The following is a 19,035-nucleotide window of genomic DNA, read 5'->3' on the forward strand; positions in this document are numbered from 1 at the left end:
CTCTGTGTTCGTTTTTTTACCATTTGGGGGATAATTCAATTACTTCACTTTGGAGAATGAACACTGAAAGACTGTGGCGGTTCCCACCCTACCCCACTGAGTCTTTTACGCTCAATGACGTGGTATCACTGACGCGATATCCCTTAACCTTCTCACTAACATCTAAAAACCCAATTCAGCCAACCGATGATCATAAATTTCTTTATTGACTCATTTGAGAACTGGCAGTTAAATCCACTCTGTGAAAGAAGTCTCCCTTTAAATTTTTTCGCAGTTCTTATCACTATCGTAACTTTCAGTTTGACAAAATTGTCCAAGAGAAGTTGACCTGTTCCATATTTTTAGTTAACAGGGAGATTTAGCACCGCGTTTACGTGAAACGGCAATCTTCGGCTTGCCCTTTCACGTTTCACGCAATATAGCGTGAACTTTGCTGCTTTAGCTTGGCGTGAGCTTACGTCATGGTTAATTTGAAGGCGCCCTTGTATGACTTAGAAGGAAAAGTTTTGATGCCCTTTTCTCGGTCATTAACTTCTACTTTGTGGGAGAAAAAAGTGAAGAAAATCTTACGTACACGGCAACTGCAAAACAGGTTACTTTCAAGTAAAAGCCGCAAAGCGTAACCAGGAAGCGAGAAAAAATGGCGGGAAAAAGAAGGTCACGTGGTCACTCTTGCCGTTCACGTAAAAGCGGTTGGAGGGTGTCGACGGCAAAGAAAACAAACTCTGTTATACAATGTTACGTTGCAATACTATGTTACGTCGTAGTGACGGAGAAACTAGGGAGCTTAAGTAACCACGACGACAAACGGAGGACGATGACCGGAAGTAGCAAGAAAGTCACTGCGCAAGCGCGAACCAAGAATTCCGCCGCCGTCTTGTCGTCGACGACTTGAGACGGACCTGTTTCACGTCGTCGTGAACTTCCGAACTTCAAAGCAGTTTTTCTCATCAAAAAGTGCGGGTTTGTTGTCAGATTTTAGACAGTCTATAGCCGGTTGGAGTTTTTATTCGCTTCTTCGTTTGATTTAAACCACCCTGTTCAATTTCCTAAACAAATAAAACTCGAAAACCCACCAACTCATATTCCTTCCTCCGCACAACAGATGTCAAGTCAAGCGGTGAAAGCGACCACGTCAGGTTTAAATTTATTTGAGTATATTTTATGTAAGAGTGCTGTTTATCATTTTTATTAAATGAAAATTTTTAAATGGCAGTGTAATACACCTCTGTGCTCGGTCAAAAGCTGTGTATGGAAATGCCGGTTTATTGCTACTTAAAAATTTTGCGTGTTGCTGTTCTTCAATCGAGACGCTTTAAACAACAAAGAATTCTTCAGATCGGTGTGTTAACATGAGTTTGAATACCTGTCAGGTTTTCCGAATCTATTTTCAAAATGTTTGATATAGATTTACAGCCACAAAAATTATTCCGACAAAATCACACGGGAAAAATAGTATTCTTGGGTGAAGCGCAACGACTACTATCTGTGCCGATCGCTAGCTAACATTGACAGACTTACGTCGTTTGCTCGCCAAAGGAAGGAGCATCAAAGGTAGAACAAATCAGGCTAAAGCATGTTGAAAATCAGACAAACCTGGTGCAAAATAGGTTTGTTTACACTTAGAACTGAATTTAAATCTCAAACAACTTGCGTAAAATTTAATATTTTAAACTTTTGCGATGCGTAAATTATTGTAAATAAAGCTAAAGCTTAATAATTCCTTGGACTGTTGATGTTCAAGAATTGAATAACCTACTCTCGAACTTTCGATATATACGAAGAAATTTGATCCATGAGTGAGAAGAAGAAGGTTTTGGACGTCTATGAACGATGTCATTTCTTAAACTGATCCGAAGCGAGAATAAACAAGATTTCAAGATTTCAGACGTCGCCGTCCTTGAGCAACTTCACTGCCTAAGTTTCATTTTCCCGCTAAAAACGACGTCCTCGTTCCAGACCCTCCGCGATTGCTTGACTTCGTCGTCGTCCCTTTCGTCGTGGCTGCTGAAGCTCCCTACTAACTTTTGTCAGAGAGGCCGACCCGCGCTGGCGAGAGGGGCCAATACTCTTCTTTGCGCTTTTTCCTCTTCTTCTTCTTCTTCTTCTTCTTCTTCTTCTTCTTCTTCATATTATTATTATTATAATTATTATTATTATTATTATTATTAATATTATTATTATTATTTTTCATACCCTCTAAAGCCAACCACTTATTCTGCTAAACCGTCTCCCTCGTGCATACCCCTAGGTTCTCTATTGGCCAACATATTTCTCTATTGGCCAACATATTTGGGTTATAGGCGATTGACTTTGGAGGATTAAATCTCTTGACCAAGGCGCTAAGCCAGATACTTTCATGGCACCGTAGAACTAAGCAACAAAGTGTTTGATATTCTCCTAATAAAGAGCCGATCTGTGGACACTGTAACCAAAACAGGAACTCTGGTGTTGGTCCTAACCAAGCCGGTCGGTAGATAAATCCAAACATGACCTCCGTTGGAAGTCATTGTTCCAGAAGCACGTTTAACAAACTACTCAAAGGTAAAAACAACGAGTTCGGTCTTGCAGGCTCTCGTGCACAAGACGGACATGAGGACCTCAGAATAATCAATCAAACCTAAACGGCTTTAAGAAAAAGAACTCATAATAAAGTAAAAAACACGACCAATTCAGAAAGACAATTCAGACAAGTAGACAAAGCAGACGATAATCAGGAAACTCGATTTGTGGGGTTTTTAGACTATTCAACAATAATGCTAACCTTGAAAAACCTTGAACCTTGACACTTCGCAACAATAACATTTGCAACAAGTCAATACCTATGAGCACGTCTCGCCGTTTAACCCGCTCTCTGCGTGTCTTCGGCCGGACAAAAATTGTGATAGCTCCACTCGAATTATTGTTGGTTTTTTAGACTGTAAAACTCGTTTCTTGTATCCCTCACGAGGTTTTTCTCCCGCTTTTGCGATAAAAGGTGAAGACCGTCGGATTGCAGGACGTTCGACATGATCCCAACTTGCTATAAGTTTTTGTTTGGTCGGACGGCGAGATTGGCGAGGCGAGACGTGGTCAGAAAGAGTCAGCTTTTTTTCAGATATCACAGTAACAAGTTATACATTTATACTTTCAAATTGCCAGTTAAGGCGAAAATTAGACAAAATGACTGTAAGGGAAATATGTTTGACTGAGACTACTGGTTCCTCAATTCTTCGGGATCTTAAACTACTCGTGGCAAGCAACTAAAATAATGCGGAGATTTGAAAGGACTTTGAACCGTTTGACGGCTAACTTTGAGCTATTTTTTGACGGTTCATGGTTAAAATTTATCCTTTTTACGGGCTGGTGGTAAAATTTTGGCCGTTTGACCCCATTGAGACACTCCAACGTCTATGCCTCTCTTGTGTTATATATTTTAGTGAATTCGCGTCATTGACGTCTGGAAAAATGAAAAGTATTTTATTGTAGGCTCGCGGGTTAAATAAACTATGTTTCCATACTGTGTGAGAGCAATTCTCTTCCTTCCTGATCTTACATATTTCCGGATCTTGCCGCTAACATTTGTTGATGGTTCGGATATTCGTCATTTAATGATTTCTAGAAAGTTCACTTATCAAAGGAAATGTTTTGAGAGTAGAGTCATTGTTTAAGGACATAACTGAACGCCATTTTGTTATCATATTCCTCTAAAACTGCGTTTGATTGTTCGTTCTAGATGTATTCCCCGGCCGTTTCTAAAAATATCATTCCAAACCAGCACAGGCGCGGAGTACAGTCAAATCGAGATGAAACCTTTCAAGTAGCTTCACTTGACCAATTTGCTTTCTTCTGCGTCACAGTAAGGCGATTGAAGAACAAGTGACTGACCACTTTGTAGGATTTAAGAAACTGAATCAACCATTCCTTTGAGATTTATGTGGTTTAGAAGTCAATTTGTCTTGAAATTCCTGTTTCTATTTTGAGTGAGCTTGATAAGTTTTAATCAAGTCTAATTGCATAGTTTTATTGTGATTACCTACCCTTAGTATGCAAATTATGATTTCCTCTTAAATGACCTAAGTGAACTTTTTTCGTCTTTGCATTCAAAGAAGACCACAAAACACCTTGCGAACATATCTTTCTTCTCTAATGAATCATTATGCGACATTTCGACGTCACCACTTTGCGAAAAAAAAATTTAGTCTGCGTTTGTTAATAACACGCTTTCTATGGTTGAGTGGCTTTAGAAATTCGTGAACAATTAACTCAACCAAGGACGTGATCTATTCAAAGCTTTAAACGAAAAGACACAAGAGTAGAAAGATCTCACAAGACCCTAGATAGATAACGGTACAAACGAAACTACCACAAGACCACAGACTTTACAGTGCAACAGCCCGCTACAACTTCACGTGCACATCATCGTACATCATTCGAACTCACTCAGAGAAGGCGTTTATTTCATATTCAAGTTATTTCATGATGACAATGAAAAGAACACCGTAGAAGCGAAGGGTGAGATTGACCAATCAGATAACTTTATAGAGCTTATTTCAAGCCAAGCGTGGATAAGTGACAGCTTATACTGAAATGAACATTTTGGAACTTCAATTCAACGCCCGTCCAAAGTGTTCAGATTGTTTTTAAATTCAATCGGTGCACTTTAGCCTTCAGCTGACACATTTTATGACAAGGAAATCGAGCAAACAAGACGTGTCCTGCAAAATGTCACATCTGTTTAGTGAAGAGGCTAAAAAGAGGCTTGAGCTAAATTTGGTAAGCATTAAACAGAGAGAGAGAGTAATTCCGAGAATGCTCCGTGTAGAGCAAACGAGATATATTACGATTTCAGCGGGGAACAAAAAAGGCGGTTTTATTTCTTGTCCTCTCTATGCCTCTTATTTAAAAACAGAAAGTACATTTTGTTTTCGGATTGTGCCAACATATTTGTTAATTTACTGTTGCCGGGAAGTACTTATTCCAACCAGACTTTTTCTATGATCGACTGCTAAGGCAAATATCACTCATTGCATTTGCAATTTAAAGAACCAGTTGTCTTGTTCTAACACGTAGTTCAGTCGACCAGACCTAATTAATTTACATATGCTATCTCCCGTAGATTTAATGTTCAGGTTAATTCGAGATTCTTTGTAATTTTAAGACATAAAATTTCTTGTCAGTTGAATCAGATTGCTTTGCCATCTAACCTGGAACCCAATGCATCTTCACATCAGAGCCCCAGATATTTCACCCCTTCAGAAGTGTTTACCGTCCTTTATGGCCAAACAACACGGTGGCAGGTGAATAAAGATGAAATTGGTTCGCAGTCAGCAGGGCGTTTTGTAGAACAAGAAGCACTCAATCCAGGTAATTTTTGTGAACATAATTTAGAACGTTTCGTGCGCCGAAAATATTTTGACTGGAAACCAAAACCAATCACGCGCGACTTCGCGTCAAGGCGCGTATTGATGGGAATAAACACGCGCATTTATACTCAGTTTTCTGATTTGCTTTCATTGGTCTAAGATTGTCCCTGATTTATTTACGGTTTTGAAGAGGACATCTCGACTTTTTTCTCGGCTTTAACAATTATCGATGAGTCCAGTAATACTATAGTTCCTTGTCTGCACCTGACAATTAAGAAACAAATCATCCCTTTTCTTTCCTCGAAAAAAAATTGCACTTGAAAGCAAAACCTTCTTAGGTGCTTAAATTATTTTGTGTGTATAATCACGTAAGATGAAACGAGTGGAGGAAATGTATAAATGTCGCAACATTGGTCACCAGTTTTCTCACCTGATCAGTTATCTGGTGAGGCCTAGTGACTATTATAAATTTGTTATTTGGCGAGAGCTTACTTTCAAGAAGATCATACAATTTAGTTTGGCTGCTGCAGAAACGTCATTCATAAGGCTTGGGATTTAATTTATTCTTTTTAAACTACAGTGGTTGTTTGAAAAATACTTCAATTCAATGACAATTACCTAGAGCCAAACAAACAAATTAGAATCTTGACAACCATTTTAGTAGTTACAGGCATTTATTTGGAATGATTGATAGAGTATTTCATAGTTTTCCCAACTGTGACTGTGCAGTGGTTGCGCTTTATTCACCTCTGAGTGCCCTACGTTATGATGTGCAGTCATGCAATTAAATAAAATCTATTTATAAAGGAGTTTTGTCGCACGAAAGTTAGGTCTATACCAAACATGACGTAAATCCAAACTTCTTTGCCACAATTGCGAAATATTTTCTAGTATGTACCAAAGATTTCCGTTCGAATAGGCGGACGAAAGCTAAATTGGCAACTATTTCAATGAGAAATATTTGCGATAATAGTTTTGTGGTAATTAAAGTTTATGATGCTGTCCTTTAACATTCATTCTTTTCAGTTAAGTATTCAAGACTGGGGGGATACCATTCAAACCAATTATGTTAATAACGTAGACGGTTGCATTGATGTTTCAAGAAAAGGAGGAAAAATATTCAACGTATTTTTACTCCTGAACTTTGTTGAGTTATACGTTAAGATTGATTCCTCAATACACGTTAGCTGAAAAAATTACCAGATTTTTCGCATCAAACATTCTGTCCACGGCATGGATAAGCAAACTCGTTGATGTAAATTATGATAAAAAAACAACTTGACAAAAAGCTATTTATCATCAAGTTCAATTTTAAATTTAGTCACAGAAAACTTGATTTAACGACCTCGAGAGAAATATGGAAAGTTTAAGCACACAACTCCACAGACTTTTCCACTCACTTTGACTGGCAGCAGCGTCACGCGAGTGGACAGATGGAATGTTTTACCTTCTTGAAGCATTGCTCAGGGCAAAAAAGGGGGGCAGACAAAGACCTTTATTGAAATTTTAATTGCCAGAGATAATTCTAGTTTTCTATAAGTATATGATGAAGGTAGAGCATGTCAGAGCCTGTACTTTCCTCAGACACTAGCCATCTAATCATGGCAAAGATATCCATAGATTTTGAAATAATCCATGATGAAGATTTTACCATCATTACTTACAAAATCGATTGTCTTGGTCATAAGTGGGGCAAAACCTTTCTTTCTCAAGATCTCAATGTCAATTCTCCCTACAGTCTGCCATACATTTCTTGATGTTTTTGCTCTGAGAATTTGGGAATGAATCAAACCATAGCCCTCAGTTGATATTTTTTTACTTTATCCTCATCACATTGCTGTATAGTGATAACGTAAGCAGAAATTACTCACCGGTCAGTCCTGAAAAGATTCATATAAATATTCCCAAAGAAGGTTGGAGCAGTCTAACTGTGATCACTAATTTTTCCTTCAGCATGTGAACTTTGTCAATCGATGCCCCGTGGCTCATGCGCCCTGCATAGGCAATCCACTCAGCCTTTGATTGACAAACGTGTAAGCTACGCCGTCAAGTCCTTACCATCGGAATGTAAGCTTGGAGTCTCCTACTCGGCTGGGGAGGGGTACGGTGTGTACACCAATCAGCCCATTCCTACGGGAACATGGATTGGTCCATTTGAAGGAAGACGAATTCGTCCACGTGACGTCACATCAGAAATGGATACGTCACACATGTGGGAGGTAAATTGAAATAGGGAGCCTTGGGAGCCTGGGTCTCATCTCGCGCTGTTGAAAAATAGCGGCCAGTTGTTGTCGCAACAAAAAAAAGCAGCTTAGATAAGTAAGGAGCAGTATTGCGTTCGTTTGACTCCAATTTATAAGAAATTCATCGCAGAAGACGTGCAAAATTTAGGAAGCTGACCACGACAGCAATGATGTAGGATTTAGCAAAAAGTACATAAAAATCGTGTTTTTCTAATAAAAACAAGATCAGGACTATGATTGGGAAAGATCTAGTTCTTCCAGAGTTAACTTTCACAGGTGAAAAGAGAATAGAAACCAACTGAAATTTGTTCTCATGCCCGACAATAGATGATGAGTCAGGAGGATTAGGATCTGAAATAGGTCCAGTTTGAACTCTGAAAGTTTTTTGAGTGTCAAAACACTTTGCTGTTAATCGGTGAAGTAGTTTAAGATGAGAGCACAGGTCTTTCATCATCGATCCCCGTTACGTCACTCGTTTGTTAAGCTTCCTACGCTGCCGCACTGGTTCGTAAAGGACGCACGAAAACAATACAATAGCGCGCATGTGCATTTAAATAAAACGCAATCAATCCCACAGATATACGAAGGTTCCACATTGTCTCATTACATTGACGGGAGTGACGAGAGCTGCTCCAGTTGGATGCGATTTATCCGCTGCGCAAGACATAAGGGCGAGCAGAACTTGTATGCATTTCAGTTTAACGGAAACATTTACTACAGAGCGTTCAAAGATATTCCAACAGGCACAGAGCTGCTTGTATGGTACGATGACAAATACCCGATGTACATGGGCATTCCATTCGTTAGCGCTTTTCCAGGTGAAGCTAGTTCAGGTGAGATATTGGGTCAAATTGATGTTCAAGTTAAGGCAGTGTGTATTTTAAAAGCCTCTCATCTATATCTAGCACAAGTTATTAAAACTGGGTTTCTCACCAGGTGGGTACATTAAAAAATATTTGAAAATACAAATTAAGTTACACTGGTGGTTAAAAGCGTCTCTGAAATTAGTAACAATAAAAATGTTCCCTTTCACTTCCCCTAAAGAAGGTCCATGATTGCGACCGAAACGTCGGGAACATTTTTATTGTTACTAATTTCAGAAACGCTTTTAACCACCAGTGTAACTTAATTTGTATTTTCAACTATTTTTGAATAGCACAAGTTAGTTGAAAGATGGAGGTAGTCAGAAAGGTAACTACATCGTCATTGAGAGAGACAGACAAATGACATGCAGCGACAGATAGTTAGTGGTTCTCGATTGATAAACAGGCAAGTAATTAGTGAATGAGTTGGCTAATTATTTCTCAGACTTCCTCAGTCAGTATCGATGTGTAGGTAAAACTGCCAGCCAACAGTTCAGCTACTTAGTTACTTCGTTGATCATCCTATCCAGCCATCCAGCCATTGCTTAGTAAGTCGAATTTGTGTCAGTCAGCCTTTTGTGAGTTATTAAGTCAGTCATTGTGAGTCACAAAGTCAGTTGATTGACAATTTGTCAGTAATCCTATCAGTCAGTCATTGTGAGTCACAAAGTCAGTTGATTGACAATTTGTCAGTAATCCTATCAGTCAGTCATTGTGAGTCACGAAGTCAGTTGATTGACAATTTGTCAGTAATCCTATCAGTCAGTCATTGTGAGTCACAAAGTCAGTTGATTGACAATTTGTCAGTAATCCTATCAGTCATCCAATCTGTCATTGGGCCGCTCTATACGTCAATTAGCCAGCCAGATTGCTAGCCAGATTGTCAGCCAGATTGTCAGCCAGATTGTCAGCCAGATTGCCAGCCAGATTGTCAGCCAGATTGTCAGCCAGATTGCCAGCCAGATTGTCAGCCAGATTGTCAGCCAGATTGTCAGCCAGATTGCCAGCCAGATTGTCAGCCAGATTGTCAGCCAGATTGCCAGCCAGATGGTCAGCCAGATTGCCAGCCAGATTGTCAGCCAGATTGCCAGCCAGATTGTCAGCCAGATTGCGAGCCAGATTGTCAGCCAGATTGTCGGCCAGATTGTCAGCCAGATTGCGAGCCAGATTATCAGCCAGATTGCCAGCCAGATTGTCAGCCAGATTGTCAGCCAGATTGTCGGCCAGATTGTCGGCCAGATTGCCAGCCAGATTGTCAGCCAGATTGCCAGCCAGATTGTCAGCCAGATTGTCGGCCAGATTGCCAGCCAGATTGTCCGCCAGATTGTCAGCCAGATTGTCGGCCAGATTGTCGGCCAGATTGCCAGCCAGATTGTCAGCCAGATTGCCAGCCAGATTGTCAGCCAGATTGTCAGCCAGATTGCCAGCCAGATTGTCCGCCAGATTGTCGGCCAGATTGTCAGCCAGATTGTCGGCCAGATTGTCAGCCAGATTGTCAGCCAGATTGCGAGCCAGATTGTCAGCCAGATTGTCGGCCAGATTGTCAGCCAGATTGCCAGCCAGATTGTCAGCCAGATTGCCAGCCAGATTGTCCGCCAGATTGTCAGCCAGATTGCCGGCCAGATTGCCAGCCAGATTGTCCGCCAGATTGTCAGCCAGATTGCCGGCCAGATTGTCAGCCAGATTGCCAGCCAGATTGTCAGCCAGATTGTCAGCCAGATTGCCAGCCAGATTGTCAGCCAGATTGCGAGCCAGATTGTCAGCCAGATTGCGAGCCAGATTGTCAGCCAGATTGTCGGCCAGATTGTCAGCCAGATTGTCAGCCAGATTGCCAGCCAGATTGTCGGCCAGATTGTCAGCCAGATTGCCAGCCAGATTGCCAGCCAGATTGCCAGCCAGATTGTCAGCCAGATTGTCAGCCAGATTACCAGCCAGATTGCCAGCCAGATTGCCAGCCAGATTGTCAGCCAGATTGTCAGCCAGATTGTCAGCCAGATTACCAGCCAGATTGCCAGCCAGATTGCCAGCCAGATTGTCAGCCAGATGGTCAGCCAGATGGTCAGCCAGATTGTCAGCCAGATTGTCAGCCAGATTGTCAGCCAGATTGCCAGCCAGATTGTCAGCCAGATGGTCAGCGAGATGGTCAGCCAGATTGCCAACCAGATTGTCAGCCAGATTGCCAGCCAGATTGTCAGCCAGATTGTCAGCCAGATTGCCAGCCAGATTGTCAGCCAGATTGCCAGCCAGATTGTCAGCCAGATTGCGAGCCAGATTGTCAGCCAGATTGTCGGCCAGATTGTCAGCCATATTGCCAGCCAGATTGTCAGCCAGATTGCCAGCCAGATTGTCAGCCAGATTGCCAGCCAGATTGTCAGTCAGATTGTCGGCCAGATTGCGAGCCAGATTGTCAGCCAGATTGCCAGCCAGATTGTCAGCCAGATTGTCGGCCAGATTGCCAGCCAGATTGTCCGCCAGATTGTCAGCCAGATTGTCAGCCAGATTGTCCGCCAGATTGCCAGCCAGATTGCCGGCCAGATTGCCAGCCAGATTGTCAGCCAGATTGCCAGCCAGATTGTCAGCCAGATCGTCAGCCAGATTGTCAGCCAGATTTTCGGCCAGATTGCCAGCCAGATTGCCAGCCAGATTGCCAGCCAGATCGTCAGCCAGATCGTCAGCCAGATTGTCAGCCAGATTGTCGGCCAGATTGCCAGCCAGATTGTCAGCCAGATTGTAAGGCATTACAAGCTAAGCAATCCTCACAATTTTCAATAACTTGTCATTCTCACAGCCACGCATGACAAAAAACAAGACAAAATGGTACCGCAACAGTCCAACCGACCAATAAACTCAATATCATCCTCAGTAAAACCTCAAGACACTACCCGATATACAAGAACAGCCTCTAGTTCCCAGTTCACGCCAAGTACAAGTCCTGTTTGGAGTTCTCAAGGTATGTAATAGTAATCAAAGTTTAATGTCTTTTTATTGCCCGAGCCAGAGGCTCATGTATGAAACGCTAGACAACAACCCACTATCACACAGTAATCTCGTGCGTGGGAAATTAACGTCTCCTACCCCTAACCCTGCATAGTTGATCCCCTATGAAAAGGAAAAGCAACTGATTAGTTTTATTTGTAACTTGTTTTCAGATACGAAAACTCCGCCGACTGATGCAAAAAGACTACCTCCGCTTATTCCGACATACACCTTGAACCAAAGACGACCATCGTTAGAGAGCGTACCACGAGACCAGAGGTCTCCTTTGAAAAGTGACGTGAAAAGTGACGTCGCTAACCTAGGCAACAATAGAATACCCAGTCCAACTAGTCAAACAAGCGAGTTAACATCATGGCGATGTCAACAGTGCCATAAGACTTTCACTCAGCGAGTTGCATTACAAATGCACGTTTGTCCAACCCAACCAACCAAACCTTACCAATGCGGACAGTGCAGTAAGACATTCACTAACTCCTCAGAACTGCGCGCGCACGTGGTATCTCATACAACAGAGCGGCCGTTCAAGTGCGGCTTTTGCTCGCGCACGTTCGTTGGGGCAACGACGCTGAATAATCACGTGCGGACTCACATGGGTCAGAAACCTTTTAGCTGCGAGAAGTGCGGCAAGACATTTTCACAGGCTATGCACCTCGCGAGACACGCGCGGGAATCGTGTGACCTCGTGAAGGAAAAAAGTAGAACTGATACTGGCACAGCACATACGCTGTCGACCTTCTAAGCCACGAGGGTTTTTTTCATGCTACATTATTTTTTTAAAAAAGGAGTAAACTGCTCTTTATTTAGTCGAAAGAAACCTCAAATTATGGATAAAAATGTGAAAATAAGATACTTAATCAAACTGAAAAACAAAAAAAGTCAGAAAAGATTAACGGAGAAATTGCACTTTGCGTTCTTGCAAAAAAATGCCTGCGCGTTTATTGAAAGATTTTTTTAACCAATGTACATCACAGGATCAGAGGTATATCGCATTACTATTTCACTGTGTAGGTAGACAAAGGAAATAAAATTTTTGAACACGTCACAGTGTCTTCTTTATCATATAGAGCATACAATGATTGATGGGCATCAAGATTCTCTACACAGTGGGGAGGAGGGGGGTGGGGTGGTGGTTGTTGGGAGGACCCATGAGTGATCAGGTTCAAATCTTTTTCCCAGATCATACTTACGCGATTGAACTGCTTGACTTTGAGGCCTGGATACAAAGCCCAATTAAGACTTAAAACGAGGGTATTAAAATGACCCCCGCCTCTTGAAACGTCAGGCTTCCAATATCGCTTATTTAGTTAGCATGTGTTAATTCGTTTTATGCTTAAAGTATTTTTGGTTCCCGCCAGTTTTAATTCAGAAGAGTTAATAAATCTGCTTTGCTTGACTTCTTTTATTTCTGACGGCTTCTTTTGTGTGCAGAAGCCATGCTATTTGCATTTACATATTTGTGAAAGAGGTCCTTGTCATAGCTTAACTAAGGTACCATACATCAAAACTGCTCTTAAAAAACTTGTTCTGCTGACATCTTCTATGTAACAAGCTATCGAAATTACTTCCGTGAGGGCAGTAACATTGATAACTCAGGCCTTTGGCACATTGGTATGTTGGATTCACAAAGTAATATCAACTAACAATAGGAATTAGGTGTTTGTTCTCCACAGGCCATTTAAAAGACTGCATTCCATGCAAATACGTGCGGCGTGTTTTCTTAAATCGGAGATTAGAAGCTTCTCGGGAATCTTTTCCTTTTGTCTCTTGTTCCCCAAAGATATCTGTGTCCATTGTTGTCAAATGTTGACATTAACTAATGAGTTCTTCACGGAGCAGTGATTTCTTTTGCAGCAGACACAATTTAAAAAGTCATTAATAATCAGACAGTTTTTTCCAAAGTCTTTCGGTCTATTGGTATTTAAATCAGAAATTGATTTTGTATAACTAAGTTTGTGAGTAAGGACAGTTCTCCTGTCAAAACTCGATATAATGATATTAAATACCCTGGAAATGTGCATCGCTGTGCACGAAAGGAAACCGTTCTTCAGCGAGAGAAACGCCAACAGTCTTTTAAGAAGTACAACGTCGCAGATTGCTGTGATAAACAAACGGGTTTATAAATATTCAAATCCTTTTTCTTCGCAGGGCTCTTAAGAAGGGTTACGTTTTGCTTTGAAAAGAGTTACTTAAAAGCATTATAAAGCTTTCATTAACTTTATACCAGCAATGGTTTCGAATGGGATAATTAGGGTGACAAAAGTCCAGTCCGTGAGAGGGTAAAACATTTCTTCTTGGTTTTTTGGTGTATGCGGAAAGATTTGATGTTTGATGTTTAAAAGTTTTACAGAAATTCAAAGTTATCATGAGTTTGAATCATTTATACACGTGAGCAAAATCTGATTGCACATAATAGAAACGGGGAGACGATGGCTGCTAACAAGACAGCCGAATAAAATAGTAATTTTGGTTTTATCAATTGAGTTGATAAAGTAAATTGGCCACCGTAAAGATTTTCAAAGCTGACGTTTCTTTAGAAACTGACGCCCTTTATCGGATAAAGTAGTATTGTTCGTATGGGCCAAGAAATGGAATAATCAACAATAAATAGTTCTAGGAGATCCGATATAATTATTACTACGTAACGATCTGCGTGAAATGTTATAAACAAAAGGAAGGTGTCAGCATATATTTCGAATACATTAACAGTTTTGGCGCTAAAAAATCATTTCAGAGAAAGTTAAACTTCTAAATATTTTCAGGCGAATTTCACAATCACTTTTAACTGCGTCAGGTTTCATGAATTATCTCAGACGATAGCTGTATTATTATAATTTCATTTACATCATTGATCAATGCATCCTTGAAACTTTGTTCAATATTGCCATGTGGGAAATGGTTGTAGCTCTAAAATTAGGCGAGCTGATACATGCGGAAATGGCGCGAAATTATTGAAACCAGTGTCATTGTTTGGGAGCCCAATCGTGGTAATTATGTAAGAAAACAATACTCTCTTCGTACGTGGACGTTCAATTAAATAGCAAAAAGGGCGCTAAAGTGTAAACCGTCTCTTTAGTTAAATTATAAATCACAAATTTGACAAACAGACCGAAGCACACATGTCCGGATTCTCTTGTGGGCCTTCCCGCGGTAAAGACAATAACAAAAACCAAGTTGACGCACAGCACCTGAGTTAAACCGAAAGAATACTTCAATGAAATGGAGCTAACATACGAGGTAAGAAATTGCATCGAATTTAGACATAAATGAGTGTAAAGCGAAAGGTAAACAGCATCATCAGGAATCATTGTTTGAAGAAATGGGTCCAGTATGGTTTTATGTTTCATGAACTGTATTTTAAACCTGCATGTTAATATCCCAACAGTCAAAAACTGATAATTCAGCTCGGCAATATTGCGTTAATGTTTAACAGCCATTTCCGCTAAATCTGTTAAATCTAGTAGTCTTTTTTCCCCCTCTTTTTACCTTGAATCTTAAAATATTCGATTAAACATCCCGTCAGTCGCTGCATTTGTTTATTCTATAAATATTCCCATTTTGTTTTTGAAAGCTAAATAGCTTTTGAGCAGCGATTATTACTTGAAGCGAATTTATTCACGCACTGATGAATTTCTTCAAAGTCAGTCAGATGAATATTTATCATCATTAAAAATTTGTTGTCGTTATAATCAAAATCAACACTATCGATATCCTAGTGTATGCTTTAAGGATATTCTCCTTTTTTATTCTTTCCCCTTTAGAAACAAAATCTTGAGATTTCGACAAAGAATTTTCAACCTGTTTTAAAGAAACCACGGTTTCAGAAAAACTACGCTAATTTCAGTCCCTCCAGAAGGAATTCTACAGGGAACAGCTTCAGTTATGAAGATTTACTGAGCTTTTTGTTCGACAAGAACAATATTCGGCCCCTAAACATCGAACAATCAGCCGTAACACACCAAAAAGATTGCTTCTGTAAGTATGCTGGAGTAAATGATTGATCTCCTTGGGGTTAATAAGTTAAAGTCAGCTTTAACTAGTGTTCTATGACAGCCTCTCTTTTTCATATGATTCAGGATTAGTAATTGAAAGAAATTCAAAGCACAAAGCGCAAGGTACTAGTGAAGCGCAATGGATCATGGGAAGAGGGATAAAATACCTAATTCACGAATCCCCTTCAACTTTTGCCCATTATTTTAGTTTTCATTTGTGTGTTGTACTCTGTGTCCGTGTTTTTTTGTTTTGTTTTTGTTTTGTTAGGGTTAGAATGGACACACACAAGGAATTATGGAATTTTTGTGATTTTGTCATTTTCAGGGTGTAACGCCAGTTTAGTAGAATCAAAGTTTCGGTGTCCTCAACACAGATTAGAAAGCCTTGGCACGAAGCAAACAAATCAGTTACCACTCACGATAAGATCCCTTCCGCCGGAAGTTGGCTTGTGTCAGTCCAGCATTCCTGGCGCAGGATATGGGGTGTGTGCTAAGAGAACAATTCCTATTGGTGCATGGATTGGGCCCTATGAAGGAAAGTTTGTGAAGCCCGAGGAAATATCTTCTGCTGTAGACACATCTTACATGTGGGAGGTAGGGTTTCTCTTGGAAAATACACCGTGCAAAATATTTTAAATATAGTACGTCCTCAATCGCTTGGTAGACACACAGCAAATTTAAACTAATTGGGTGTTGGCCAAATGGCTTTACGACGATTACATATTTGATTTACCCCCCCCCCCCCTTTCCCAATAGATCTACAAAGACGGCATAATGACAGGATGCATTGATGGCAGCGATGAAAATTATTCCAGCTGGATGCGTTTTATCCGCTGCGCACGACACACAGGGGAACAAAACATGTTTGCATTTCAATACCTGGGCAAGGTGTTTTATCGCGCTTTCAAGACCATCCAACCAGGACAGGAAATGCTTGTGTGGTACGACGACAAATATCCACAGTACTTTGGTATCCCCTCAGCTATGTTTGACATGGGTACTGTCATACCAAGTGGTGAGTGACCCTTTCTCCTCTAACATTTGAGCAGTCACAATAAAGATAAACAAATAAACAACAAAAACCACAAGAGACATAGTACCCACAGTCCACTAAATCCTGGATTGGAAGTGGATATATGTGGCAGTTACACGAGGCGGGTCACCGTTCCTGGTATTCTGCGTAACGAGTGAAAGGTGGGGAGTGTAAGTTTTAGGAGGTGACCGAGACATAGCCAAGATGACGAGCAATTCCAGAGGATTCCTCTGTAGTTCTGACCTAAACCAGGAGTCCATTACCCGGAGCTTCCATCTTCCATACTGACCCTCTGCGCCAACCCTGTTCCGTATCTTTCTATTTTTAGAAGCACCTCCCACGGCGGTTTTCGCGGGTGTTTTTATAATAGCCAATCATAAGAGAGCTGTCGTCTCTATTGTGTTACGTCTCTATTGTGTCACTTGTCAGGCCGCACGAAATTATTTCAACAATGGCGGAAAGCGCGGAAAGATTAAAGAGCCACCGCAAATATCTCAGTTCTAAAAATAAAAAGATACGGGACAGGGTTGACTCAAGGGTACAACTGAGATGGAAGCTCCGGGTAATGGGCTCTTGCCTAAAATCGTTAAAGTGACAAATGAGAGAAAGTAATACAAATGTTTAAGTTCATCTGAACTGGAGGATAAGTGGCTGAGACGTTAAAGCACTTGTGGTAATAACTAAAAGTCTGTCAAGTGTCATCAGCATAGTTAGAAATGGGGGGAAATATTTGAAAAGTTTCAAAGTGAATCTCACGATAAATAACGGTTTACCTCTGGTAAAGATGACATTAGTGGTTGTGCTTGACTTGTTAGTTAGTTAGTTGTGATTGAGTGGTTGCTAGTGTTTATGATTGCTTTTATATTTAAGACAGAGATGATATGAAAAGTTTACAGCAGCTTAAGCTAGACTTTACATTGTTTTGTTAGATACCAGCTCCAAACTTAATGAGGTGATTGTTGTCACTACTCACGTAACAAACCAGCCGTTAGACACCAGTCCACAAAGTTCCTTCTTTCCCAGTCCTCCTCCCTCGCCTGTTTCTCATTCCAGTAGCCAATTTGGATCAAATCCAGTTAGTTTGAAAGGAAATTGCTCTCCTATACGTAAGACCGGCGATGAAAGGCTTTCTTCTCCCAAGCACGAAGGCGCGATGAAACCTGTGCCAGACATGAAGTTCGTCTTTGAGAATGGCTACAGTCCGCTGAAACAGAATGAGGGTAATGCAGTAACAGAAGCTGAGCGAGGACGTCCTGAATCATATGAATCACTCTCGCTGCCTGGGGATGAATCAAATGTTTGTAAAAAGACAGCAGCAGTAAATACCGACTCCAAAGCCACGGAGCTTAGCGTAGGAACAGCTACAACTTTTAAAGAAATGTCTGTGTCTCAGATGGCAATTGGTACCCAGATCCCACCAATTCCTTATCAGTGTGGTCACTGCCCAGCCTCTTTTAACAATGTCTGTAAATTGCGCGCACATGCTGTCATCCATGTCAGCAAGAAACCCTTCAAGTGTGGGTACTGCTCACGCTCTTTCACGGGGGCAACCACTGTGAACAACCACATTCGATCACATGTTGGAGGCCGATTGTTCGCCTCTAGAAAACGTCCTCTCCAGACTGAGGAAGTGTGAATTCACTCGTAGTGACAAATTAAGGAACAGAATAATAAAAGGACCTCCTCACTGTAAAAAATAACATCGAATGTAGAATTTGTTAACGGGTAAGAAAATCATGAAGAACTGCGGTTGTCTTGCCCGGGCACTGATGTGTTTGCAAACACTTGTTCTATTGAACGTATCACGTGCAATGACGCCCACTCAAACTCTTGCACTCCATTCTGAGTAGGAAAAATTCTGCGCAAAAACCAGGAAAATGTCTGCACAAAAAACCAGGAAAATGTCTGCGCATAAACCAGGAAAATGTCTGCACAAAAACCAGGAAAATGTCTGTGCAAAAACTAATAAAATGTCACATCAGATGTAGAATGAGCTAACGGGTAAGAGAGGCATAAAGATCTGCAGTTGTCTCGACAGTCTTTTTGCAAACACTCGTTCTATCGAACGTATCGTGTGCAGTAATGCCTACGAAAACTCTTGCGAATGGAAAAAAATTCCGCGCTAATTTGAATCATACTGAGTGGAATCAAACTCTTGTGATACTTAAAGTGTTGAGCAAGGCTCAGATGAATACACCTTTCCTCTGGCATTTCTGTTCATATTTTCTTGCAACAGCACGACGGTAATGTTTGGGACATATACAAGAGTTCCCATTTCTAATATATTTGTGAACAGAAGAGAATAAGATAGACTAATAGTATTGCATTAAAATCCTGTAATGTTCGAAGATAAGACTTACCACAACCTTGTTAATAACTTATTACAAATACTTAATATTAATTGTTGTGGAGTGGAAATCACATAAACAGTAAAAACATTTGTCCAAAAAAGTAAGAGAGAGAAAAATGATATTTCAGTAGTAAATCATTCAGAGTCTTTCGCGTGTCGATATTATTGTTTTGTACGGCTTAAAACTGCAAGGCCCCCAAAGAATTATACCTCGA

The 19,035-nt window shown here is 40.7% G+C and overlaps 2 protein-coding genes across 4 annotated transcripts; both read left to right on the top strand.

The window, feature by feature from the left end:
- Positions 1-4,217: 4,217 nt before the first annotated feature.
- LOC148731987 (putative histone-lysine N-methyltransferase PRDM6) lies at positions 4,218-12,841 on the top strand. 3 transcript variants are annotated; one of them, XM_088758415.1, is made up of 6 exons: positions 4,218-4,494; positions 5,160-5,346; positions 7,299-7,564; positions 8,166-8,421; positions 11,240-11,401; positions 11,601-12,841. In XM_088758415.1, exons 3-6 carry the CDS (start codon positions 7,319-7,321, stop codon positions 12,185-12,187), a joined length of 1,251 nt encoding a protein of 416 aa, XP_088614541.1. In that variant the 5' UTR covers positions 4,218-4,494; positions 5,160-5,346; positions 7,299-7,318; the 3' UTR covers positions 12,188-12,841. The 3 variants fall into 3 exon arrangements, with proteins under 3 accessions (XP_088614541.1, XP_088614539.1, XP_088614540.1); XM_088758413.1 differs by lacking the exon at positions 4,218-4,494 and adding an exon at positions 4,525-4,755; XM_088758414.1 differs by lacking the exon at positions 4,218-4,494 and adding an exon at positions 4,526-4,755 and having other exon boundaries at positions 5,214-5,346.
- Positions 12,842-12,967: 126 nt separating this feature from the next.
- Positions 12,968-18,971, top strand: LOC148731988 (uncharacterized). Its single transcript, XM_088758416.1, has 5 exons — positions 12,968-14,682; positions 15,207-15,420; positions 15,763-16,031; positions 16,194-16,452; positions 17,400-18,971. Exons 1-5 carry the CDS (start codon positions 14,665-14,667, stop codon positions 18,104-18,106), a joined length of 1,467 nt encoding a protein of 488 aa, XP_088614542.1. The 5' UTR covers positions 12,968-14,664; the 3' UTR covers positions 18,107-18,971.
- Positions 18,972-19,035: the final 64 nt, after the last annotated feature.

The sequence above is a fragment of the Stylophora pistillata genome, chromosome 4 (assembly GCF_964205215.1).
Source record: "Stylophora pistillata chromosome 4, jaStyPist1.2, whole genome shotgun sequence".
Classification (NCBI taxonomy): Eukaryota; Metazoa; Cnidaria; class Anthozoa; order Scleractinia; family Pocilloporidae; genus Stylophora; species Stylophora pistillata.